This window comes from Mobula hypostoma, chromosome 8, assembly GCF_963921235.1.
Source record: "Mobula hypostoma chromosome 8, sMobHyp1.1, whole genome shotgun sequence".
Taxonomy (NCBI): domain Eukaryota; kingdom Metazoa; phylum Chordata; class Chondrichthyes; order Myliobatiformes; family Myliobatidae; genus Mobula; species Mobula hypostoma.
The window spans coordinates 64137280-64150477 of NC_086104.1; the positions used below are offsets into that span (position 1 = coordinate 64137280).

The 13198-nt window shown below is 41.3% G+C and overlaps 1 protein-coding gene across 1 annotated transcript in view; it reads left to right on the top strand.

Moving 5' to 3' along the window:
* The window catches only part of LOC134351149 (chitin synthase chs-2-like), an 88414-nt gene that overhangs the window by 39565 nt on the left and 35651 nt on the right, over positions 1–13198 (top strand). The window contains exons 7-11 of the mRNA XM_063057264.1: positions 6496–6696; positions 8524–8808; positions 10590–10769; positions 11563–11908; positions 12745–12797. Coding sequence (XP_062913334.1) covers positions 6496–6696; positions 8524–8808; positions 10590–10769; positions 11563–11908; positions 12745–12797 — 1065 coding nt within the window. The remainder of the gene's footprint in view (positions 1–6495; positions 6697–8523; positions 8809–10589; positions 10770–11562; positions 11909–12744; positions 12798–13198) is intronic.

Sequence of the window (13198 nt, forward strand, 5' to 3'; positions counted from 1 at the left end):
TTTTCCCAGATGCTGTGGCCATGTGATGTGTTGGTTGTGGGCTGGTCCGCTGTAGGTGCACAGGTTGTTTTTCCACTGACGCTCATGCTCTTGGGGAATGATGGATGCTCTCCTTAGCTGCCCGGGTTCTGGCAGCATTGATGATGGTCAGGAAATTCATTCCATAAGACACCTGTCAAAACGGAGAGCCAGAGGGCTTTTGAGATCAGTGAGCATCTCCTGGGTAGACAGCTTGTCTTTCAAGCACTCTGAGAGGTTGTGATGGTAATGGGCCAGCAGCAGTTCCACATTCCAGATGCACTCCACCTCGAGGGTCCTGATTTTCACTGTGTATTCCAGCATAGAGCATAAGACTCAGCATAGGTGAAGTATGAAATCCACTGCCTCCTTTCCGCTTCCCGGATGGTCGAAAACCTGGAGCACCAGAGCGGCAAAATCTTCATATTGTTGCAGATATCAGTTTTATGTCCCAGGTAAGAGCTCGGCCAGTCAAGAGACAGATAGGGAAGGTGATCATGGGCAGGCCTGTAGGGTACAGAGAGAGTTGAAATTCGAAGAGTCAAACACACTGGGACAGGAAGTTGTAGCATTGGGTTGGAGATCCAATGAAGTGTACAGGCATGGCAATTCGGGACTCGGGGGGGGGGGTTCACTGGCATGGAGTTGCTGCACTGAGACAGAGAGCTGGATGAAAGTGGCAGACAGGTGGCCAATGTTTCCCGCTGTTTCCGCATCATGTGTTCATATCAGCGGCAACCTCCTTGAGAGAAGCATACTCTGCTGGATTAATCATTGCTTCACTCATCCTGTCAGGAACTGTAGAGAAGGACTCACCCAGAAGCACAGCAGCAGAGATGATTCGGCAGTGAACAATAACTTCAATAGTAGACAACCAAACAGCAAGCCTCAAGGATCCGCAAAACAGAAATTAAACACAGCAAGGTAAACTTTAGGCAGGAAGAGTGAAAGCTGGGAGCAATTGTTTGAGGTCAGCTGGTTCAATGAGTGCACAAGGAGTGAGGATGAGAACTGGGGCTAAATAGGCTGCAGGTTATGAGTCTGGAATGAGTGGCAGGTAAATCCTATTATCTGCATGGAGACTAGGAGGTGCCTGCATGTGCAGGCTGGGAGGAGTTAATGGAGAGAGGAGGAGGGAATGTCAACTCAGACCATGAGAGGCCTGCGTCAGGCATTTTCATGCCTTACAAGGCGCAGATTGGAAGTCTGTGTGGGGTGCCGCTCCTCACACAGACACTAGAGCAATGTGTGCCTTGCTCAAGGACACAAACACGCTGCCACAGCTGAGGCTCGAACTAGCGACCTTCAGATCACTAGACGAACGTCTTAACCACTTGGCCACATGCCCAACACAAGTTAATGGGAGCAGGCAGAATTAAAGAAAAGCAAACATTTTTTACATTGTGAGCAGCAGCCTGACTAATTAACAATGAAGAAAGGGTCTAAAAAGTCAACATTTGCAAATGGCATGTTGTTCAGAGTTTCCCCAAATCATTGCCAAGAAGTTTATGAGTTTCTTTGACAATTCGGCTCTCACTCTAGCAAATGAATGTTTGCAACTTCTCCTTGAATACATTGGTATACAGCAACTTAATAATAATAGTGTACTTCATTGACCCAAGTGGGAAATTATTTAAAAATATTCAGAAATGGGTATTGGGATTCTGTTTGAGGCAGATAACAAATTATTTTTATGTTGAAACTTTAAGACTAACTATAAATTCAAATGTCCCAGATGATGTCTGAAAATATAAATTATTAAGAAGGGGACACCACGTGACTCTGACCATAAGACCATAAAACATAAGAACAGAATTAGGACACTCAGCCATCAAGATTGCTCCATGTCTGATTTATTGTCCCTCTCAACCCCATTTTCCCACCTTCACCCTGACTAGCCATGAACCTATCAACCTCTGCTTCATATATACTCAGTGACTTGGCATCCCACAATTGTCCGTGGCAATGAGTTCAATAGATTCATTGCCCTCAGGCTAAAGGAATTCCTCCTCATCTCTGTTCTAAATGGACTTCCCTACATTATGAGGCACTGCCCTCTGGTCCTACATTCACCCATTGTAAGAAACATCTTCTTCACATTCACTCTATTTAGGCCTTTCGATATTCAACAGATTTCAATGAGATTCCCTCTCATTCTTCTAAATTCCAGCGGGTACAGACCCAGAACCATCAAATGCTCCTCATACGTTAATCCATTCGTTCCCAGAATCATTTGTGAAAACCTCCTCTGGCCCCTCTCTTCAATGCCAGCACATCTTTTCTTAGATAAGGGGCCCAAAACTGCTCACAATACTCCAAGTGCACCTTAAAAAGCTTCAGCATCACATCCTCGCTCTGATATTACAGTACTCTCAAAATGAATACTGTACTAATATTACATTTGCTTTTCTTACCACTGACTTAACCTGCAATTTAACCTTTAGAGAATCCTGCACATGGAAGCCAAGTCACTTTACACCTCTGATTTTTGAATTTGCTTGCAACTTAGCAAATAGTATGTACCTTTATTCTTTCGACCAACGTGCTTGACCAGACAGTTTCCTATACTAAATTTCATTTGTCTCTTATTTGCCCATTCTCCCAATAAGTCCAAATCATTCTGCAGGCTCCCTGCTTTCTCAACACTGACTTCCCTTCCAGCTATCTTTGTATCGTCTGCAAACTTGGTCTCAAAGCCATCAATTCCGTCATCCAAATCATTTACAAATAACAAAAAGAGAAGTGGTCACAATACTGAATCCTGCAGAACACTACAATCAGAACAGGCCCCCTTTATTCCCACTCTGTGCCTCCTGCCAGTCATCCAATCTTCTACCCACCCTGGTATCTTCCCTGTAATACCAGGGCTCTTATCTTGTTAAGCAGCAAAATGTGCGGCACCTTGTCAAAGGCCTCTGAAAATCCAAGAACACAACATCAACTAACTCTCCTTTGTCTATCCTGCCTGTTATTTTCTCAAAGAATTCCAACAGATTTTTCAGGTAAGATTTCCTCTTAAGGAAACCATACTGACTTTGGCCTACTTTTTCATGTCCCTCCAAGTACCCTGAAACCTCATCCTTAAAAATAGGCTCCCACATCTTCCTAACCACTGAAGTCAGGCTAAGTGGCCTGTAATTTCATTCCATCTGCCTCCTTCCCTTCTTAAAGAGTGGAGTGACATTTGCAATTTTCCAGTCCTCCAGAACCATTCCAGAATCCAGTGATTATTGAAAGATCATTTATAATAACTCCATAATGTCTTCAGCTTTCACAACCCTGGGGTGCAATCCATCTGGTTCAGGTGACTTATCTAACTTCAGACCTTTCTGTTTCCCAAGCACCTTCTCTCTAGTAGTAGCAACTACACTCACTTCTTCCTCTGACAGTCTTGAATTTCTGGCATACTGCTGGTATCTTCCACAGTGAAGACTGATGCAAAATACTTAATAAGTTTGTCCCTCATTACTACCACTCCAGTATCATTTTCTAGTGATCCAATATCCACTCCTGCCTCTCTTTTACTCTTTATATATTTGAAAAAAAAAACATTTATATCCTCTTTTATATTATTGGCTAGCTACATTCATATTTCATCTTTTATCCCCTTACGGTTTTTCTTAGTTGACTTCTGTCAGATTTAAAAAGCTCCCCAATCCTCTAACTTCCCACTAACTTTTTGCTTTTATGTTGGCTTTCACTTCTCTTGTTAGCCATGGTTTCCTCATCCTCCCCTTAGAATACTTCTTCATCTTTGGGATGTATTTACCCTGTGTCTTCCGAGTTGCGCCTAGAAACTCCAGCTATTTCTGTCTTGCCATCATCTCTGCTAGTGTCCCTTTCCAATCAACTTTGGCCAACTCCTCTCTCATGCCTCTGTAGTACCCTTTACTCCATTGTAATACTGATACATTTGACTTCATCTTCTCCCTCTCAAATTGCAGTGTGAATTTTTTCATATTAAGATCACTGTCTCCTAAGGATTCTTTTAACTTAACCTCCCCAATCAAATCTAGTTCATTACACATAACCCAATGTAGAATTGACTTTCTGCTAGCGGTTTTGACCACAAACTACTTTAAGAAACCATATCTTAGGCATTTTACAAATTTCCTCTCTTGTGATTCAGAACCAACCTGATTTTCCTAATATATCTGCATATTGAAATCCCACATGACTATCATAACATTGCCCTTATTGCATGTTTTTTCTATCTCCCATTGAAATTGATATCTCACATTTTGGCTACTGTTCGGAAGCCTGTAGCTAACTTCCATCAGGCTCTTTTTACCCTTTCAGTTTCTTAAGAGTTTCCTAACTCTTCTGTTCCTATGTCACCTCTCTGAGCTATCCCACCCTCTCTGCCTACCTGCCTGTTCTTTTGATACCAGGAGCATCCTTGAATGGTAAACTCCCAACTGTGATCTTCTTTCACCCACGACTCAGTGATGCCCACAATGTCATACCTGCCAATCTCTAACTGTATAACAAGATCTTCTACCATATTCCCAATACTCACTGCTCAGGACCTCTTCCCCTTTTCTACCTATGTCGTAGGTATCAATGTGCACCACAACCTCAGGCTTTACACCCTCCCTTGAGAATTTTCTGCTGGCACTCTCTGACATCCTGGACCGTAGCACCTAGGAAGCAGCACACCATCCTGGTTTCAAATTTGCAGTCACAGAATCTGCTTTCTGACGACTAACTATCATATCTCCTATCACTATCACTCTGCCTGTCTTTACCCTTCCCTGCTGAGCCTTAGAGCCAACACTGTGCCCCTGGCCTGGCTGCTGCTGTGTTGTCCTGATAGGTCATTCCTCAAACCCCCACAGCACTATCCAAAGTAGAATACTTGTTGCTGAGGGGAATGGCCACAGGGGACCCAGCAGTGACCACTTATTCCCCTTTTTTCTTCTGGTAGTCACCCATCTTCTATCTGATGCCCGCACTCTGGGCATGACCACCTTAGTAAAAATCACAGCCCTGCTGAAAGGTTTCAGCCTAAAACGTTGACTGTACTCGTTTTCTAGATGCTGCCTGGCCTGCTGAGTTCCTCCAGTATTTCGTGCATGTTGCTCAGATTTCCAGCATCCGCAGATTTTCTCTTGTTTGTGAAAAGTCTCATCTATGAGGTTTTCGGCCTCCCGATGGTCCTGAGTATATCTAGCTCTAGCTCCGGTTCTTTGACCTTGTCAGTCAGGAACTGAAGTTGTGTACACTTCCTGCAGATGCAGTCACCAGGGAGACTGTTAGGTACCCTGAAATCCCACATCTCATAGGGGAAGCATTCCATTCTCTGAACTACCATCCTGCCTGCTCCTGTTGTACCTCTAAGCTCCCAGGCTTAAGATCAAACCTCACCTGTTCTCGCCTGAGCATGACCACTCTCACACTGGCCCACTCACACAATGGCCACTCCCGCAATGGCTGCTCCACTTGTACCTCGCTAAATTTTATTGGCCCCTGCCAAGCACCTAAAAGATCACTAGAATTGCATCTGCTGAAAAGTTCTGAAAGGCCCCATCCTTTTTAAAACTCACGCAGCCTTGCCAAATGATGACCTCTTGTGATTATTGCAGCCTGCCAAAAATTTCCAAAAGGCCCTGATCTCTCTTTAAGCTCGCACGGTCTCACCAAAAGCATCACAATCCAAACACTCCTACAGAGGCAAAGAGGGCAGATGGTTTCATGTTTACAGACCATTGGAAAGTTATATTGTTTAAGATACAGAGCAGCTATTATCAAAATGAATGATGGAAAAGCCTTGAGTGGTGATTAGCCCACTTCCTGTCTCCATCTTGTTTGTTCTCAATGTAACTGTACATTCCAAGTAGATGAAGTACACATAAAAGTGTCCTTTTCATGTTCTTATGGATTTTCATCCACACAGTTCCTGCATGCCTGAGGGGATAAATCAGCTGGTAGAAGAGGAATCCCTCAGGTCCACATCCAGGGGTAGGATTTAAGCTGCCACACACCAATCACCTGCCCAGGAGGGTTAAAATTCAGGCCAGTATCAGAAAAGGTGAAGGAAACAGGAAAGGAGCTGATCTTGTCAATATATCACCTGTTCAGCCACTGAAACTGGGTCTGCAATCACAGAACTACTTAACATTTCCAACTTTTTCTGTTTTCACTTCAGAGTTAGTTACCTGTGGGATTTTGCAATTTTATTACTGATGACAGATTTACCAAATTTCATCTTCACCATTGAATACTCTAGGACTGTATTTTCAATATGAGAAAACTATTAAAAAAAACAAAGTGGCAGTAAGTACTTTCAATAAAGGAAATAGGAAATCCCTGTTACAGTTACAGGTGCTGATGTCAAAACTGTCACTAGAACTTGCAAGGGCACACAAATGTGAAATACAGTATTCACAGTGAACAACTCTTGTGCAATAAATTAATAAAATTTACACAGACTGTATATGATTACTGCCTTTACAAAATTATTTTGATGTATCCTAGGTCCTATGGTATGGTACCAGAAGTTTGAATATGCTGTTAGTCACTGGCTCCATAAGACATCTGAACACGTGTTAGGCTGCGTGCTGTGCACTCCAGGCTGCTTCAGCTTGTTCAGGGCAGCGGCTCTAATGGATGACAACGTACTGAAAAAATATACAATGAAGCCCACGACTGCATTGGAGCACCTCCAGTATGACCAAGGTAAATGTGGCTCACTGTGAGTGCAGAGAGAGCAGGAGAGAAGTCAGAAATACTCAGCAGAGCAGGCAAGTCTTCTGTTGAGTGCTTTCAAAGACTTGGAAGTCCACATCTGGGGGACTCAAAGAATAATTATAAACTTTGACCCAAACCTCCGGCAAAATTTTTCTAAAGCTGGGATACATCAATGGTCAGCTCCACTCTGAAGCTGACATTTTATCCTAGAGTGCCCTTAGCAACTGCTCCTGCCTTTCGTTCACAGTGATAAGGAAGTCCTTTAAATGCACTTGGGCTGGTTGGTGCTAAACTTTGCCTCTGTTGTGAAGGTACTTTTGTGGTAAATATATCCTGTGTTCCAAGCACACTCCTTCCTTGATGTGGTGCTCAAAACTGTCCCGGTTGTCCTAGTGGGGTTTAAGTAGAGCAAAGTACAGAATAATTATAGCATGACTTCAATTCACTTGTATTTCACCCCTTCAGATATATTCTCTGAATTTACCTCAAATATTTGGATTTTTTACTGGGGCAAAGGATATGACCCCACTCTCTCTGTATTTAACTCTTTTTATTATAGTTCTGGTCATTTCCTTTATCAATTGATATCTCTTTGTAACTTCTACTCCGCTCATCCAGCCATAATGTGATTTTGCTAAGCTTGAAAATGTGACATTTTATTTCATCATGCAAGTTATTCAAAATATTCTCACATTTAATATCCCTTTACATTTAGGATGGCACAGCTTGTCGAGCCATTACCACACAGTGCCAGAGACCCAGGTTCGGTGCTGTCTGTGTGGAGTTTGTACCTTCTCCTTTTGACCACATGCGTTTACCCCAACTGCTCTAGAATCCTCACACACCCAAGTACGCACAGACATATAGTTCACTTGTGTTCAGCTGAGTATTAGATTCCGGAGAGAGGTGATGAGAATGTACGGAGAATAAAACATGGGATCAGTGTAGGATTAGAGTCAGTGGCCGTGTGATGGTCCCCATGGACCCGATGGATCAAAGGTCCTCTTTCTGTTCTGTATCTTTCTATGACTTTATGACAATTATTATCCATCTGCCTTGTGTCTCTCTGTCGGTTTCCAAACCTGTCAATGATTAGCTACCAGTTAACTTAGTTAACCACCTGTTTGTGACGGTTATAAAGTTCCTCTGCAACTTTACGTAAAGAACACCCACAGGAGCAATTCTCTATTTCTCCTCCATTCTGACCTCGGCCTCCCTCCTGGATTAAACAACAGAAGCCCAGCTGACCGCCTCACACAGTTTTCAAGAGCAGCTGCTGCCACTGATTCTGCTTTTTGCTATTTAAACCATAAGACCATAAGAGATAGGGGCAGAATTAGGCCATTCAGCCCATCAAGTCTGCTCCACCATTCCATCATGGCTGAATTTTATCCCTCTCAACGTCATTCTCATGCTTCCTTCCTGTAATCTTTGATTCCCTTACTAATCAAGAAGCTATTAAACTCTACTTCAAATATACCCAAAGACTTGGCTTCTGCAGTCATCTGTAGTAATGGCTCACCATCCTCTGGCTAAAGAAATTCTTCCTCATCTCTCTTCTAAAGGGATGTCCTTCTATTCTGAGACTGTGGCCTTTGGTGCTTGACTCCCCCACTATAGAAAACATGCTCTCCCTGTTTGCTATATCCCGGCTTTCAATATTTGATAGATTTCAATGAGATGCCCCCTCTTTCTTCTAAATTCCAGTGAGTACAGGCCCTGAAATATCAAGCGTTTACAGTTCCTTCACAACTGTTCTCCATTTATTCCCTTGTTGCATATCATTATAAAGTGATGTCACCATGTGCTCTGCAGGTGAAGACCGGTGGCTTTGCCTCCTGTTACTGCAGCAGGGCTGGCGAATCGAGTACTGCGCAGCTTCCGACTCGTACACCAACACCCCTCGGGAATTCGAGGAGTTCTTCAACCAACGGCGACGCTGGGACCCATCAAAAATCGCAAATATCATTGAGCTGCTGGGTAATGGATTTGAAACTTCAAGAAAAAACCCTTCTGTTTCAAGACCGTTTCTTCTCTACCAGATCCTGTACTTGATGGCAAATCTACTGGGGCCAGCCACTGTCTGTTCTCTTAGTGCAGGTAAAACGAAATTAATGATTGCAGGTTGCTTTGCTCTGATACACCTCTGCAATAACACATGCTTCTCGGGACCTCTGAAGGAACAAGCAAATCACTTTAGGAAGCTCTGGGCCTCAGTCTTGATCTGTGCTGTGGGAGCTCACTGGATTGTCAGGGCAGCTGGGTAAAACACAGAACCTCTAACCTTGGAATGAAAAAATGCCTAAGTGTTTCATCAACGACACGTGATCCAGGGTTTAAATTTATTTTTGGTTAATGGTGTTAAATGGTTCCTGTGAATTCAATGGGCTGGAGTTGAGTATAACTTCGTTCACACTCTTTCATTCTGCACTAACAACTGAAGACACAATTTGCTCTATCTTCCCCAGAAAGCTGCACCATGTCTCTAGTTTGAGTTTAATAATAGTCTAACTAATAGAGGTACAATTTTTCTCAGGAGCTCCATTAGAATGGCAGAAGCAGCTGTGGGAATAACTCAGGAGATTTCAGCCGGTATCCTCATTTGGAACAGTATTCAAGTTCCTACTGAATCCCACTCGTCCTTAAAATTAGAAACAATCAGTTCCTTTACAAGTATAGAAATAGAAAGGGGGCCTGATAGATCATGTGGTATCTTTTTACATATAACATTTGCTCTACAATAGGAGGTGATACAACCTTATATACGATGAACCACTTTGTGCTCAATGATATTTAACATGAGCGTAAAGCAATTATAACCACACAAAACCTGCTCAAGTCCCCAAATTAATATGCCATATTGCAAGGTGAGTTGGATGCCTGGATTAAGTTTCTTTTTAATGCTTCATGCATATTACCTACAGGCTCTCTGACTGCACATTTCTCAGAGCGTGATATTCCAGGTTCTGAGTTTTGGATCAAATGTAATATGAAAACCCAGGTGTGTCAAAACATACCGACAGTCAAAGATAAAATTTAATGGTAGATGATTTTATCTATCAAAGCAGCAATAAGTTGCTCTAATATGCCTGGGAGGTGAGGGAAGAAATCATGAAATTGGAATGGGAGCGTGATGTTTTCAAAGGCTGACAAAACAGTTTAGTTTCTGTAGCCAGTAGTATACAACACCACTCACAATTAACATAAAATAAAGCTGCCCCTCGTGTTCATGCATCTTCTTTCGGTGCTCGTTGGTGTTGGCCATAGGTCCTAAAGATATTGGATGCTCAAAAACAATGCCGGCAATGAGCAGGCCAAGTCATCAATCAACAGGAATAATCGTTGTTGACAGTACACTAGGGTTAATTAAACGCATCAACTTTAATTCATAATTGAATATTTTAATGAGAGCAAAATAAAGATTGAAGAATACTAAATGGATTAACGTATAGACTAAATTGTCAGCAAACTTTATAAACAAGATTAAATAATATTTTGATTTATGGAAAGAAAATTCAAGACTTATTCAATCAATTGTTTAGGAGCAGGGAGATTGTTGACAGTAATCGCGGTTTTCAAAGACGGTTAAGACTCATCAAAACCTCAAACAGCAAAGTATAACATTTTCAGATTTTCTTTGCAACGTTAATGGTTTGCAAGCATCTGAAGTCTTTGTCGGGCCATTAACCTCTGAAGGATACTCTGCAAAGTATACATGGTGTGTAAGAACAGGAATCACTGACAGCATCTTCAATGATTTCCACTTTTAACCACACTTATGCACACATCACAAATTTGTTGAGGCCATTGGCATTCTATGAAGGTACTGCAGAGGAATTTTCTCTGGGCTCTTTGATAATAATTCTTTTTTAAATTTGCAGTTGCTCTATCCTTCTTCACCGGCTGGGATTACAACAGGTGCTTGATCATTTCAGTCATCCCTCCAATAATTTACCTAATTTTCTGCTACATGACAACTCCCGATACTCAGATCAGAGTGACTGCATTCCTTACCGTAGTTTATACCCTTGCCATGACTGGTGGAGTTTTTGCTGCATTTGGTAAGTATTGCTTCTGCACGTTATGTATTACTTTCATTTTCATGAGAGTGTTTTGTTTCTTCAGGTAGCAGGAGAAGGAACTCAACACTTAACAGGGAGGGCAGAAGTGAAAAGAGAGGGAAAAATTGATTACAGCAGAATTTTATAAAGCATTCATCTTTTGTCAGTAGCTTCAGTTCAATTCCAAGATGCTGTTTGTTTCATTAGGATGAGTAAGCGAATACTTTTCTGATGATGGCATAGTCAATTGACTACATATTTAAACGCAATTTACATTTGTGAAGTTGAAGGTAATCAGAAAAGGTCACTTGTGCAATTTGAGTTATGAAGTTTGACAATGGAATATTGCCTCAGGAAAAGGAGAGAGAAAATAGGAAGACCAGTATTGTAGCATCAAATTGGCTGCTTTTTCGGTACTCCCCTCTCTAAGGTGAAACTACCGGAAGAGTCAATGTAAATCTGTAGCAGACGTTCCTAACCTTTTTTATGTCATGGACCCCTACCATTAGCCAAGGATGCCAGTTTGGTAAGCCTGATCTACAGAAAGGATTGCAGGATGTCTCTGCGATGCATTATTTTTGCAAACACTTAGCCATGCTGTAAATCTACCAATTTTTGTAGGCAGTGATTTTACTTGAATAGTAGAAATTAAGGAAGCAAAATACTGTAAATGTGTGCTGTGTTAGAGCAGGAGTAAAGTTCATTCAGATTATGAAAGGCTGGCCCTTAATTACAGAGTGTTTGACTTAGTAAATATAATTTGTGATATAATTATCTGTTTCATTTTTTGTAGGCATGATGATCAGTGATGGAACACTTGTGTCACCAATTGGTATTTTCATTACTTCACTTGTACTGCTTTATTTCATCAGTGCACTGTTGCACCCAACTGAAATATTCCTTGCTATATACGGCTTCATCTATCTCCTTTGCATTCCTGCGGCGTCAATGCTGCAACCAATTTATTCATTGGCAAACTTGCACATCACATCTTGGGGAACCAGAGAGACGAGGCCAAAGCAGCAAAATGGAAGTTCACAGAATGATCAACACCTGAGATACCAAAGAGGTCGCTGGCACTTTGAATGTACAATTCGTTGTCAAAAAGCTCAGCATCCCACCAAAGGAACATTTAAAAAGTAATTATCATGTATAACATGGTGTGCAAATTGATTTCTATATCAAAAATGAGACAAAACTGTTTGGAGACAATGTGGGAGTAGTGAGATATTTTGCATCCATTGCCTTAGTGCTCTCATTTAAGTTCTAGGTGTCAAACCCAAATACATGGCAGTCAATATACTTTCCAGAAAATCTTCACATATCTGCCTTGCTTCAATATTCTTTCGTTCTCTTTTACTTTGTAAATCTGTCACTAGTTGTTCTGAAATCCTCAGGTGATATTATCTCAGATTTTTCAGGGATCCCACTGCCTACCCTTTCTGACATCATCTAAGGCTAAGGTGACAGCCTCACCAGAAGAAAGATATCCTTTCCCTTGAGCCTATCAAATCCTTTTATCACCTTAATTTTTAATTTGTTAAAATAAATCAATTCTAGTTGATGCAATATATCTCTATCCCTAGCCTCGATTCTGTAGGAAACACACTCCCAATATATCCTTCCCTTAATGCTGCACCCAGAATTGATAGCAGTATCCCATACATATTCTAATTAAATCTTTATAAAACTGCACAACTTTAATGCATTCCCCTTGATATAATCTTAATACTCTGTTAGTCTTTGAAATTATTCTAGCATCACTTGAATAGATATGGCATTAACCTCAACCATCTCTCTTCTATTTCAAAAGCATATTGATTTGAATAAAATAACAGCTCTTTCAAAATGTAAGGACAAGGATTTTCTAATAATTAAAATAATATTCCAATACTTAAAAATGGGAGTGTAGGTTTTCTATTTTTCAGACCAGACATGGTCTCTGATGAAGTAACTTGCTCTATTATTTTCCAAGGATAAATGAAACAGATGAAGACACAGAGAAGCTGGAATTACCGGTAGAAAACTGTGAGTATACAGGACTTTGAGATTGGAAGTGTTTTATCAGTCTAAACCTCACATCCAATACAATTGCATTTGCAGTGAAACACCTTTAGTGCTCAGAAATCAGGCACATGGAACATTTTAGACCAATTTAAAGGACATCAGGGGAAATGGTCCATTAAGTAGTTGGATCATTTTAAAATCCCAAAAAGTTCAGAGAGGATATGTTTTAAGGAGGAAATTTACAATCTCTGCTTTGGCTGAGTCATTTAAAATATATTTAGAGAGGAACTGTGTGTAAAAGGATACAGGATATAGATTCAAACACAAGGAAATCTGCAGATGCTGGAAATTCAAGCAACACACACAAAATGCGGGTAGAACACGGCAGGCCAGGCTGCATCTATGGGAAGATCTACAGTTGA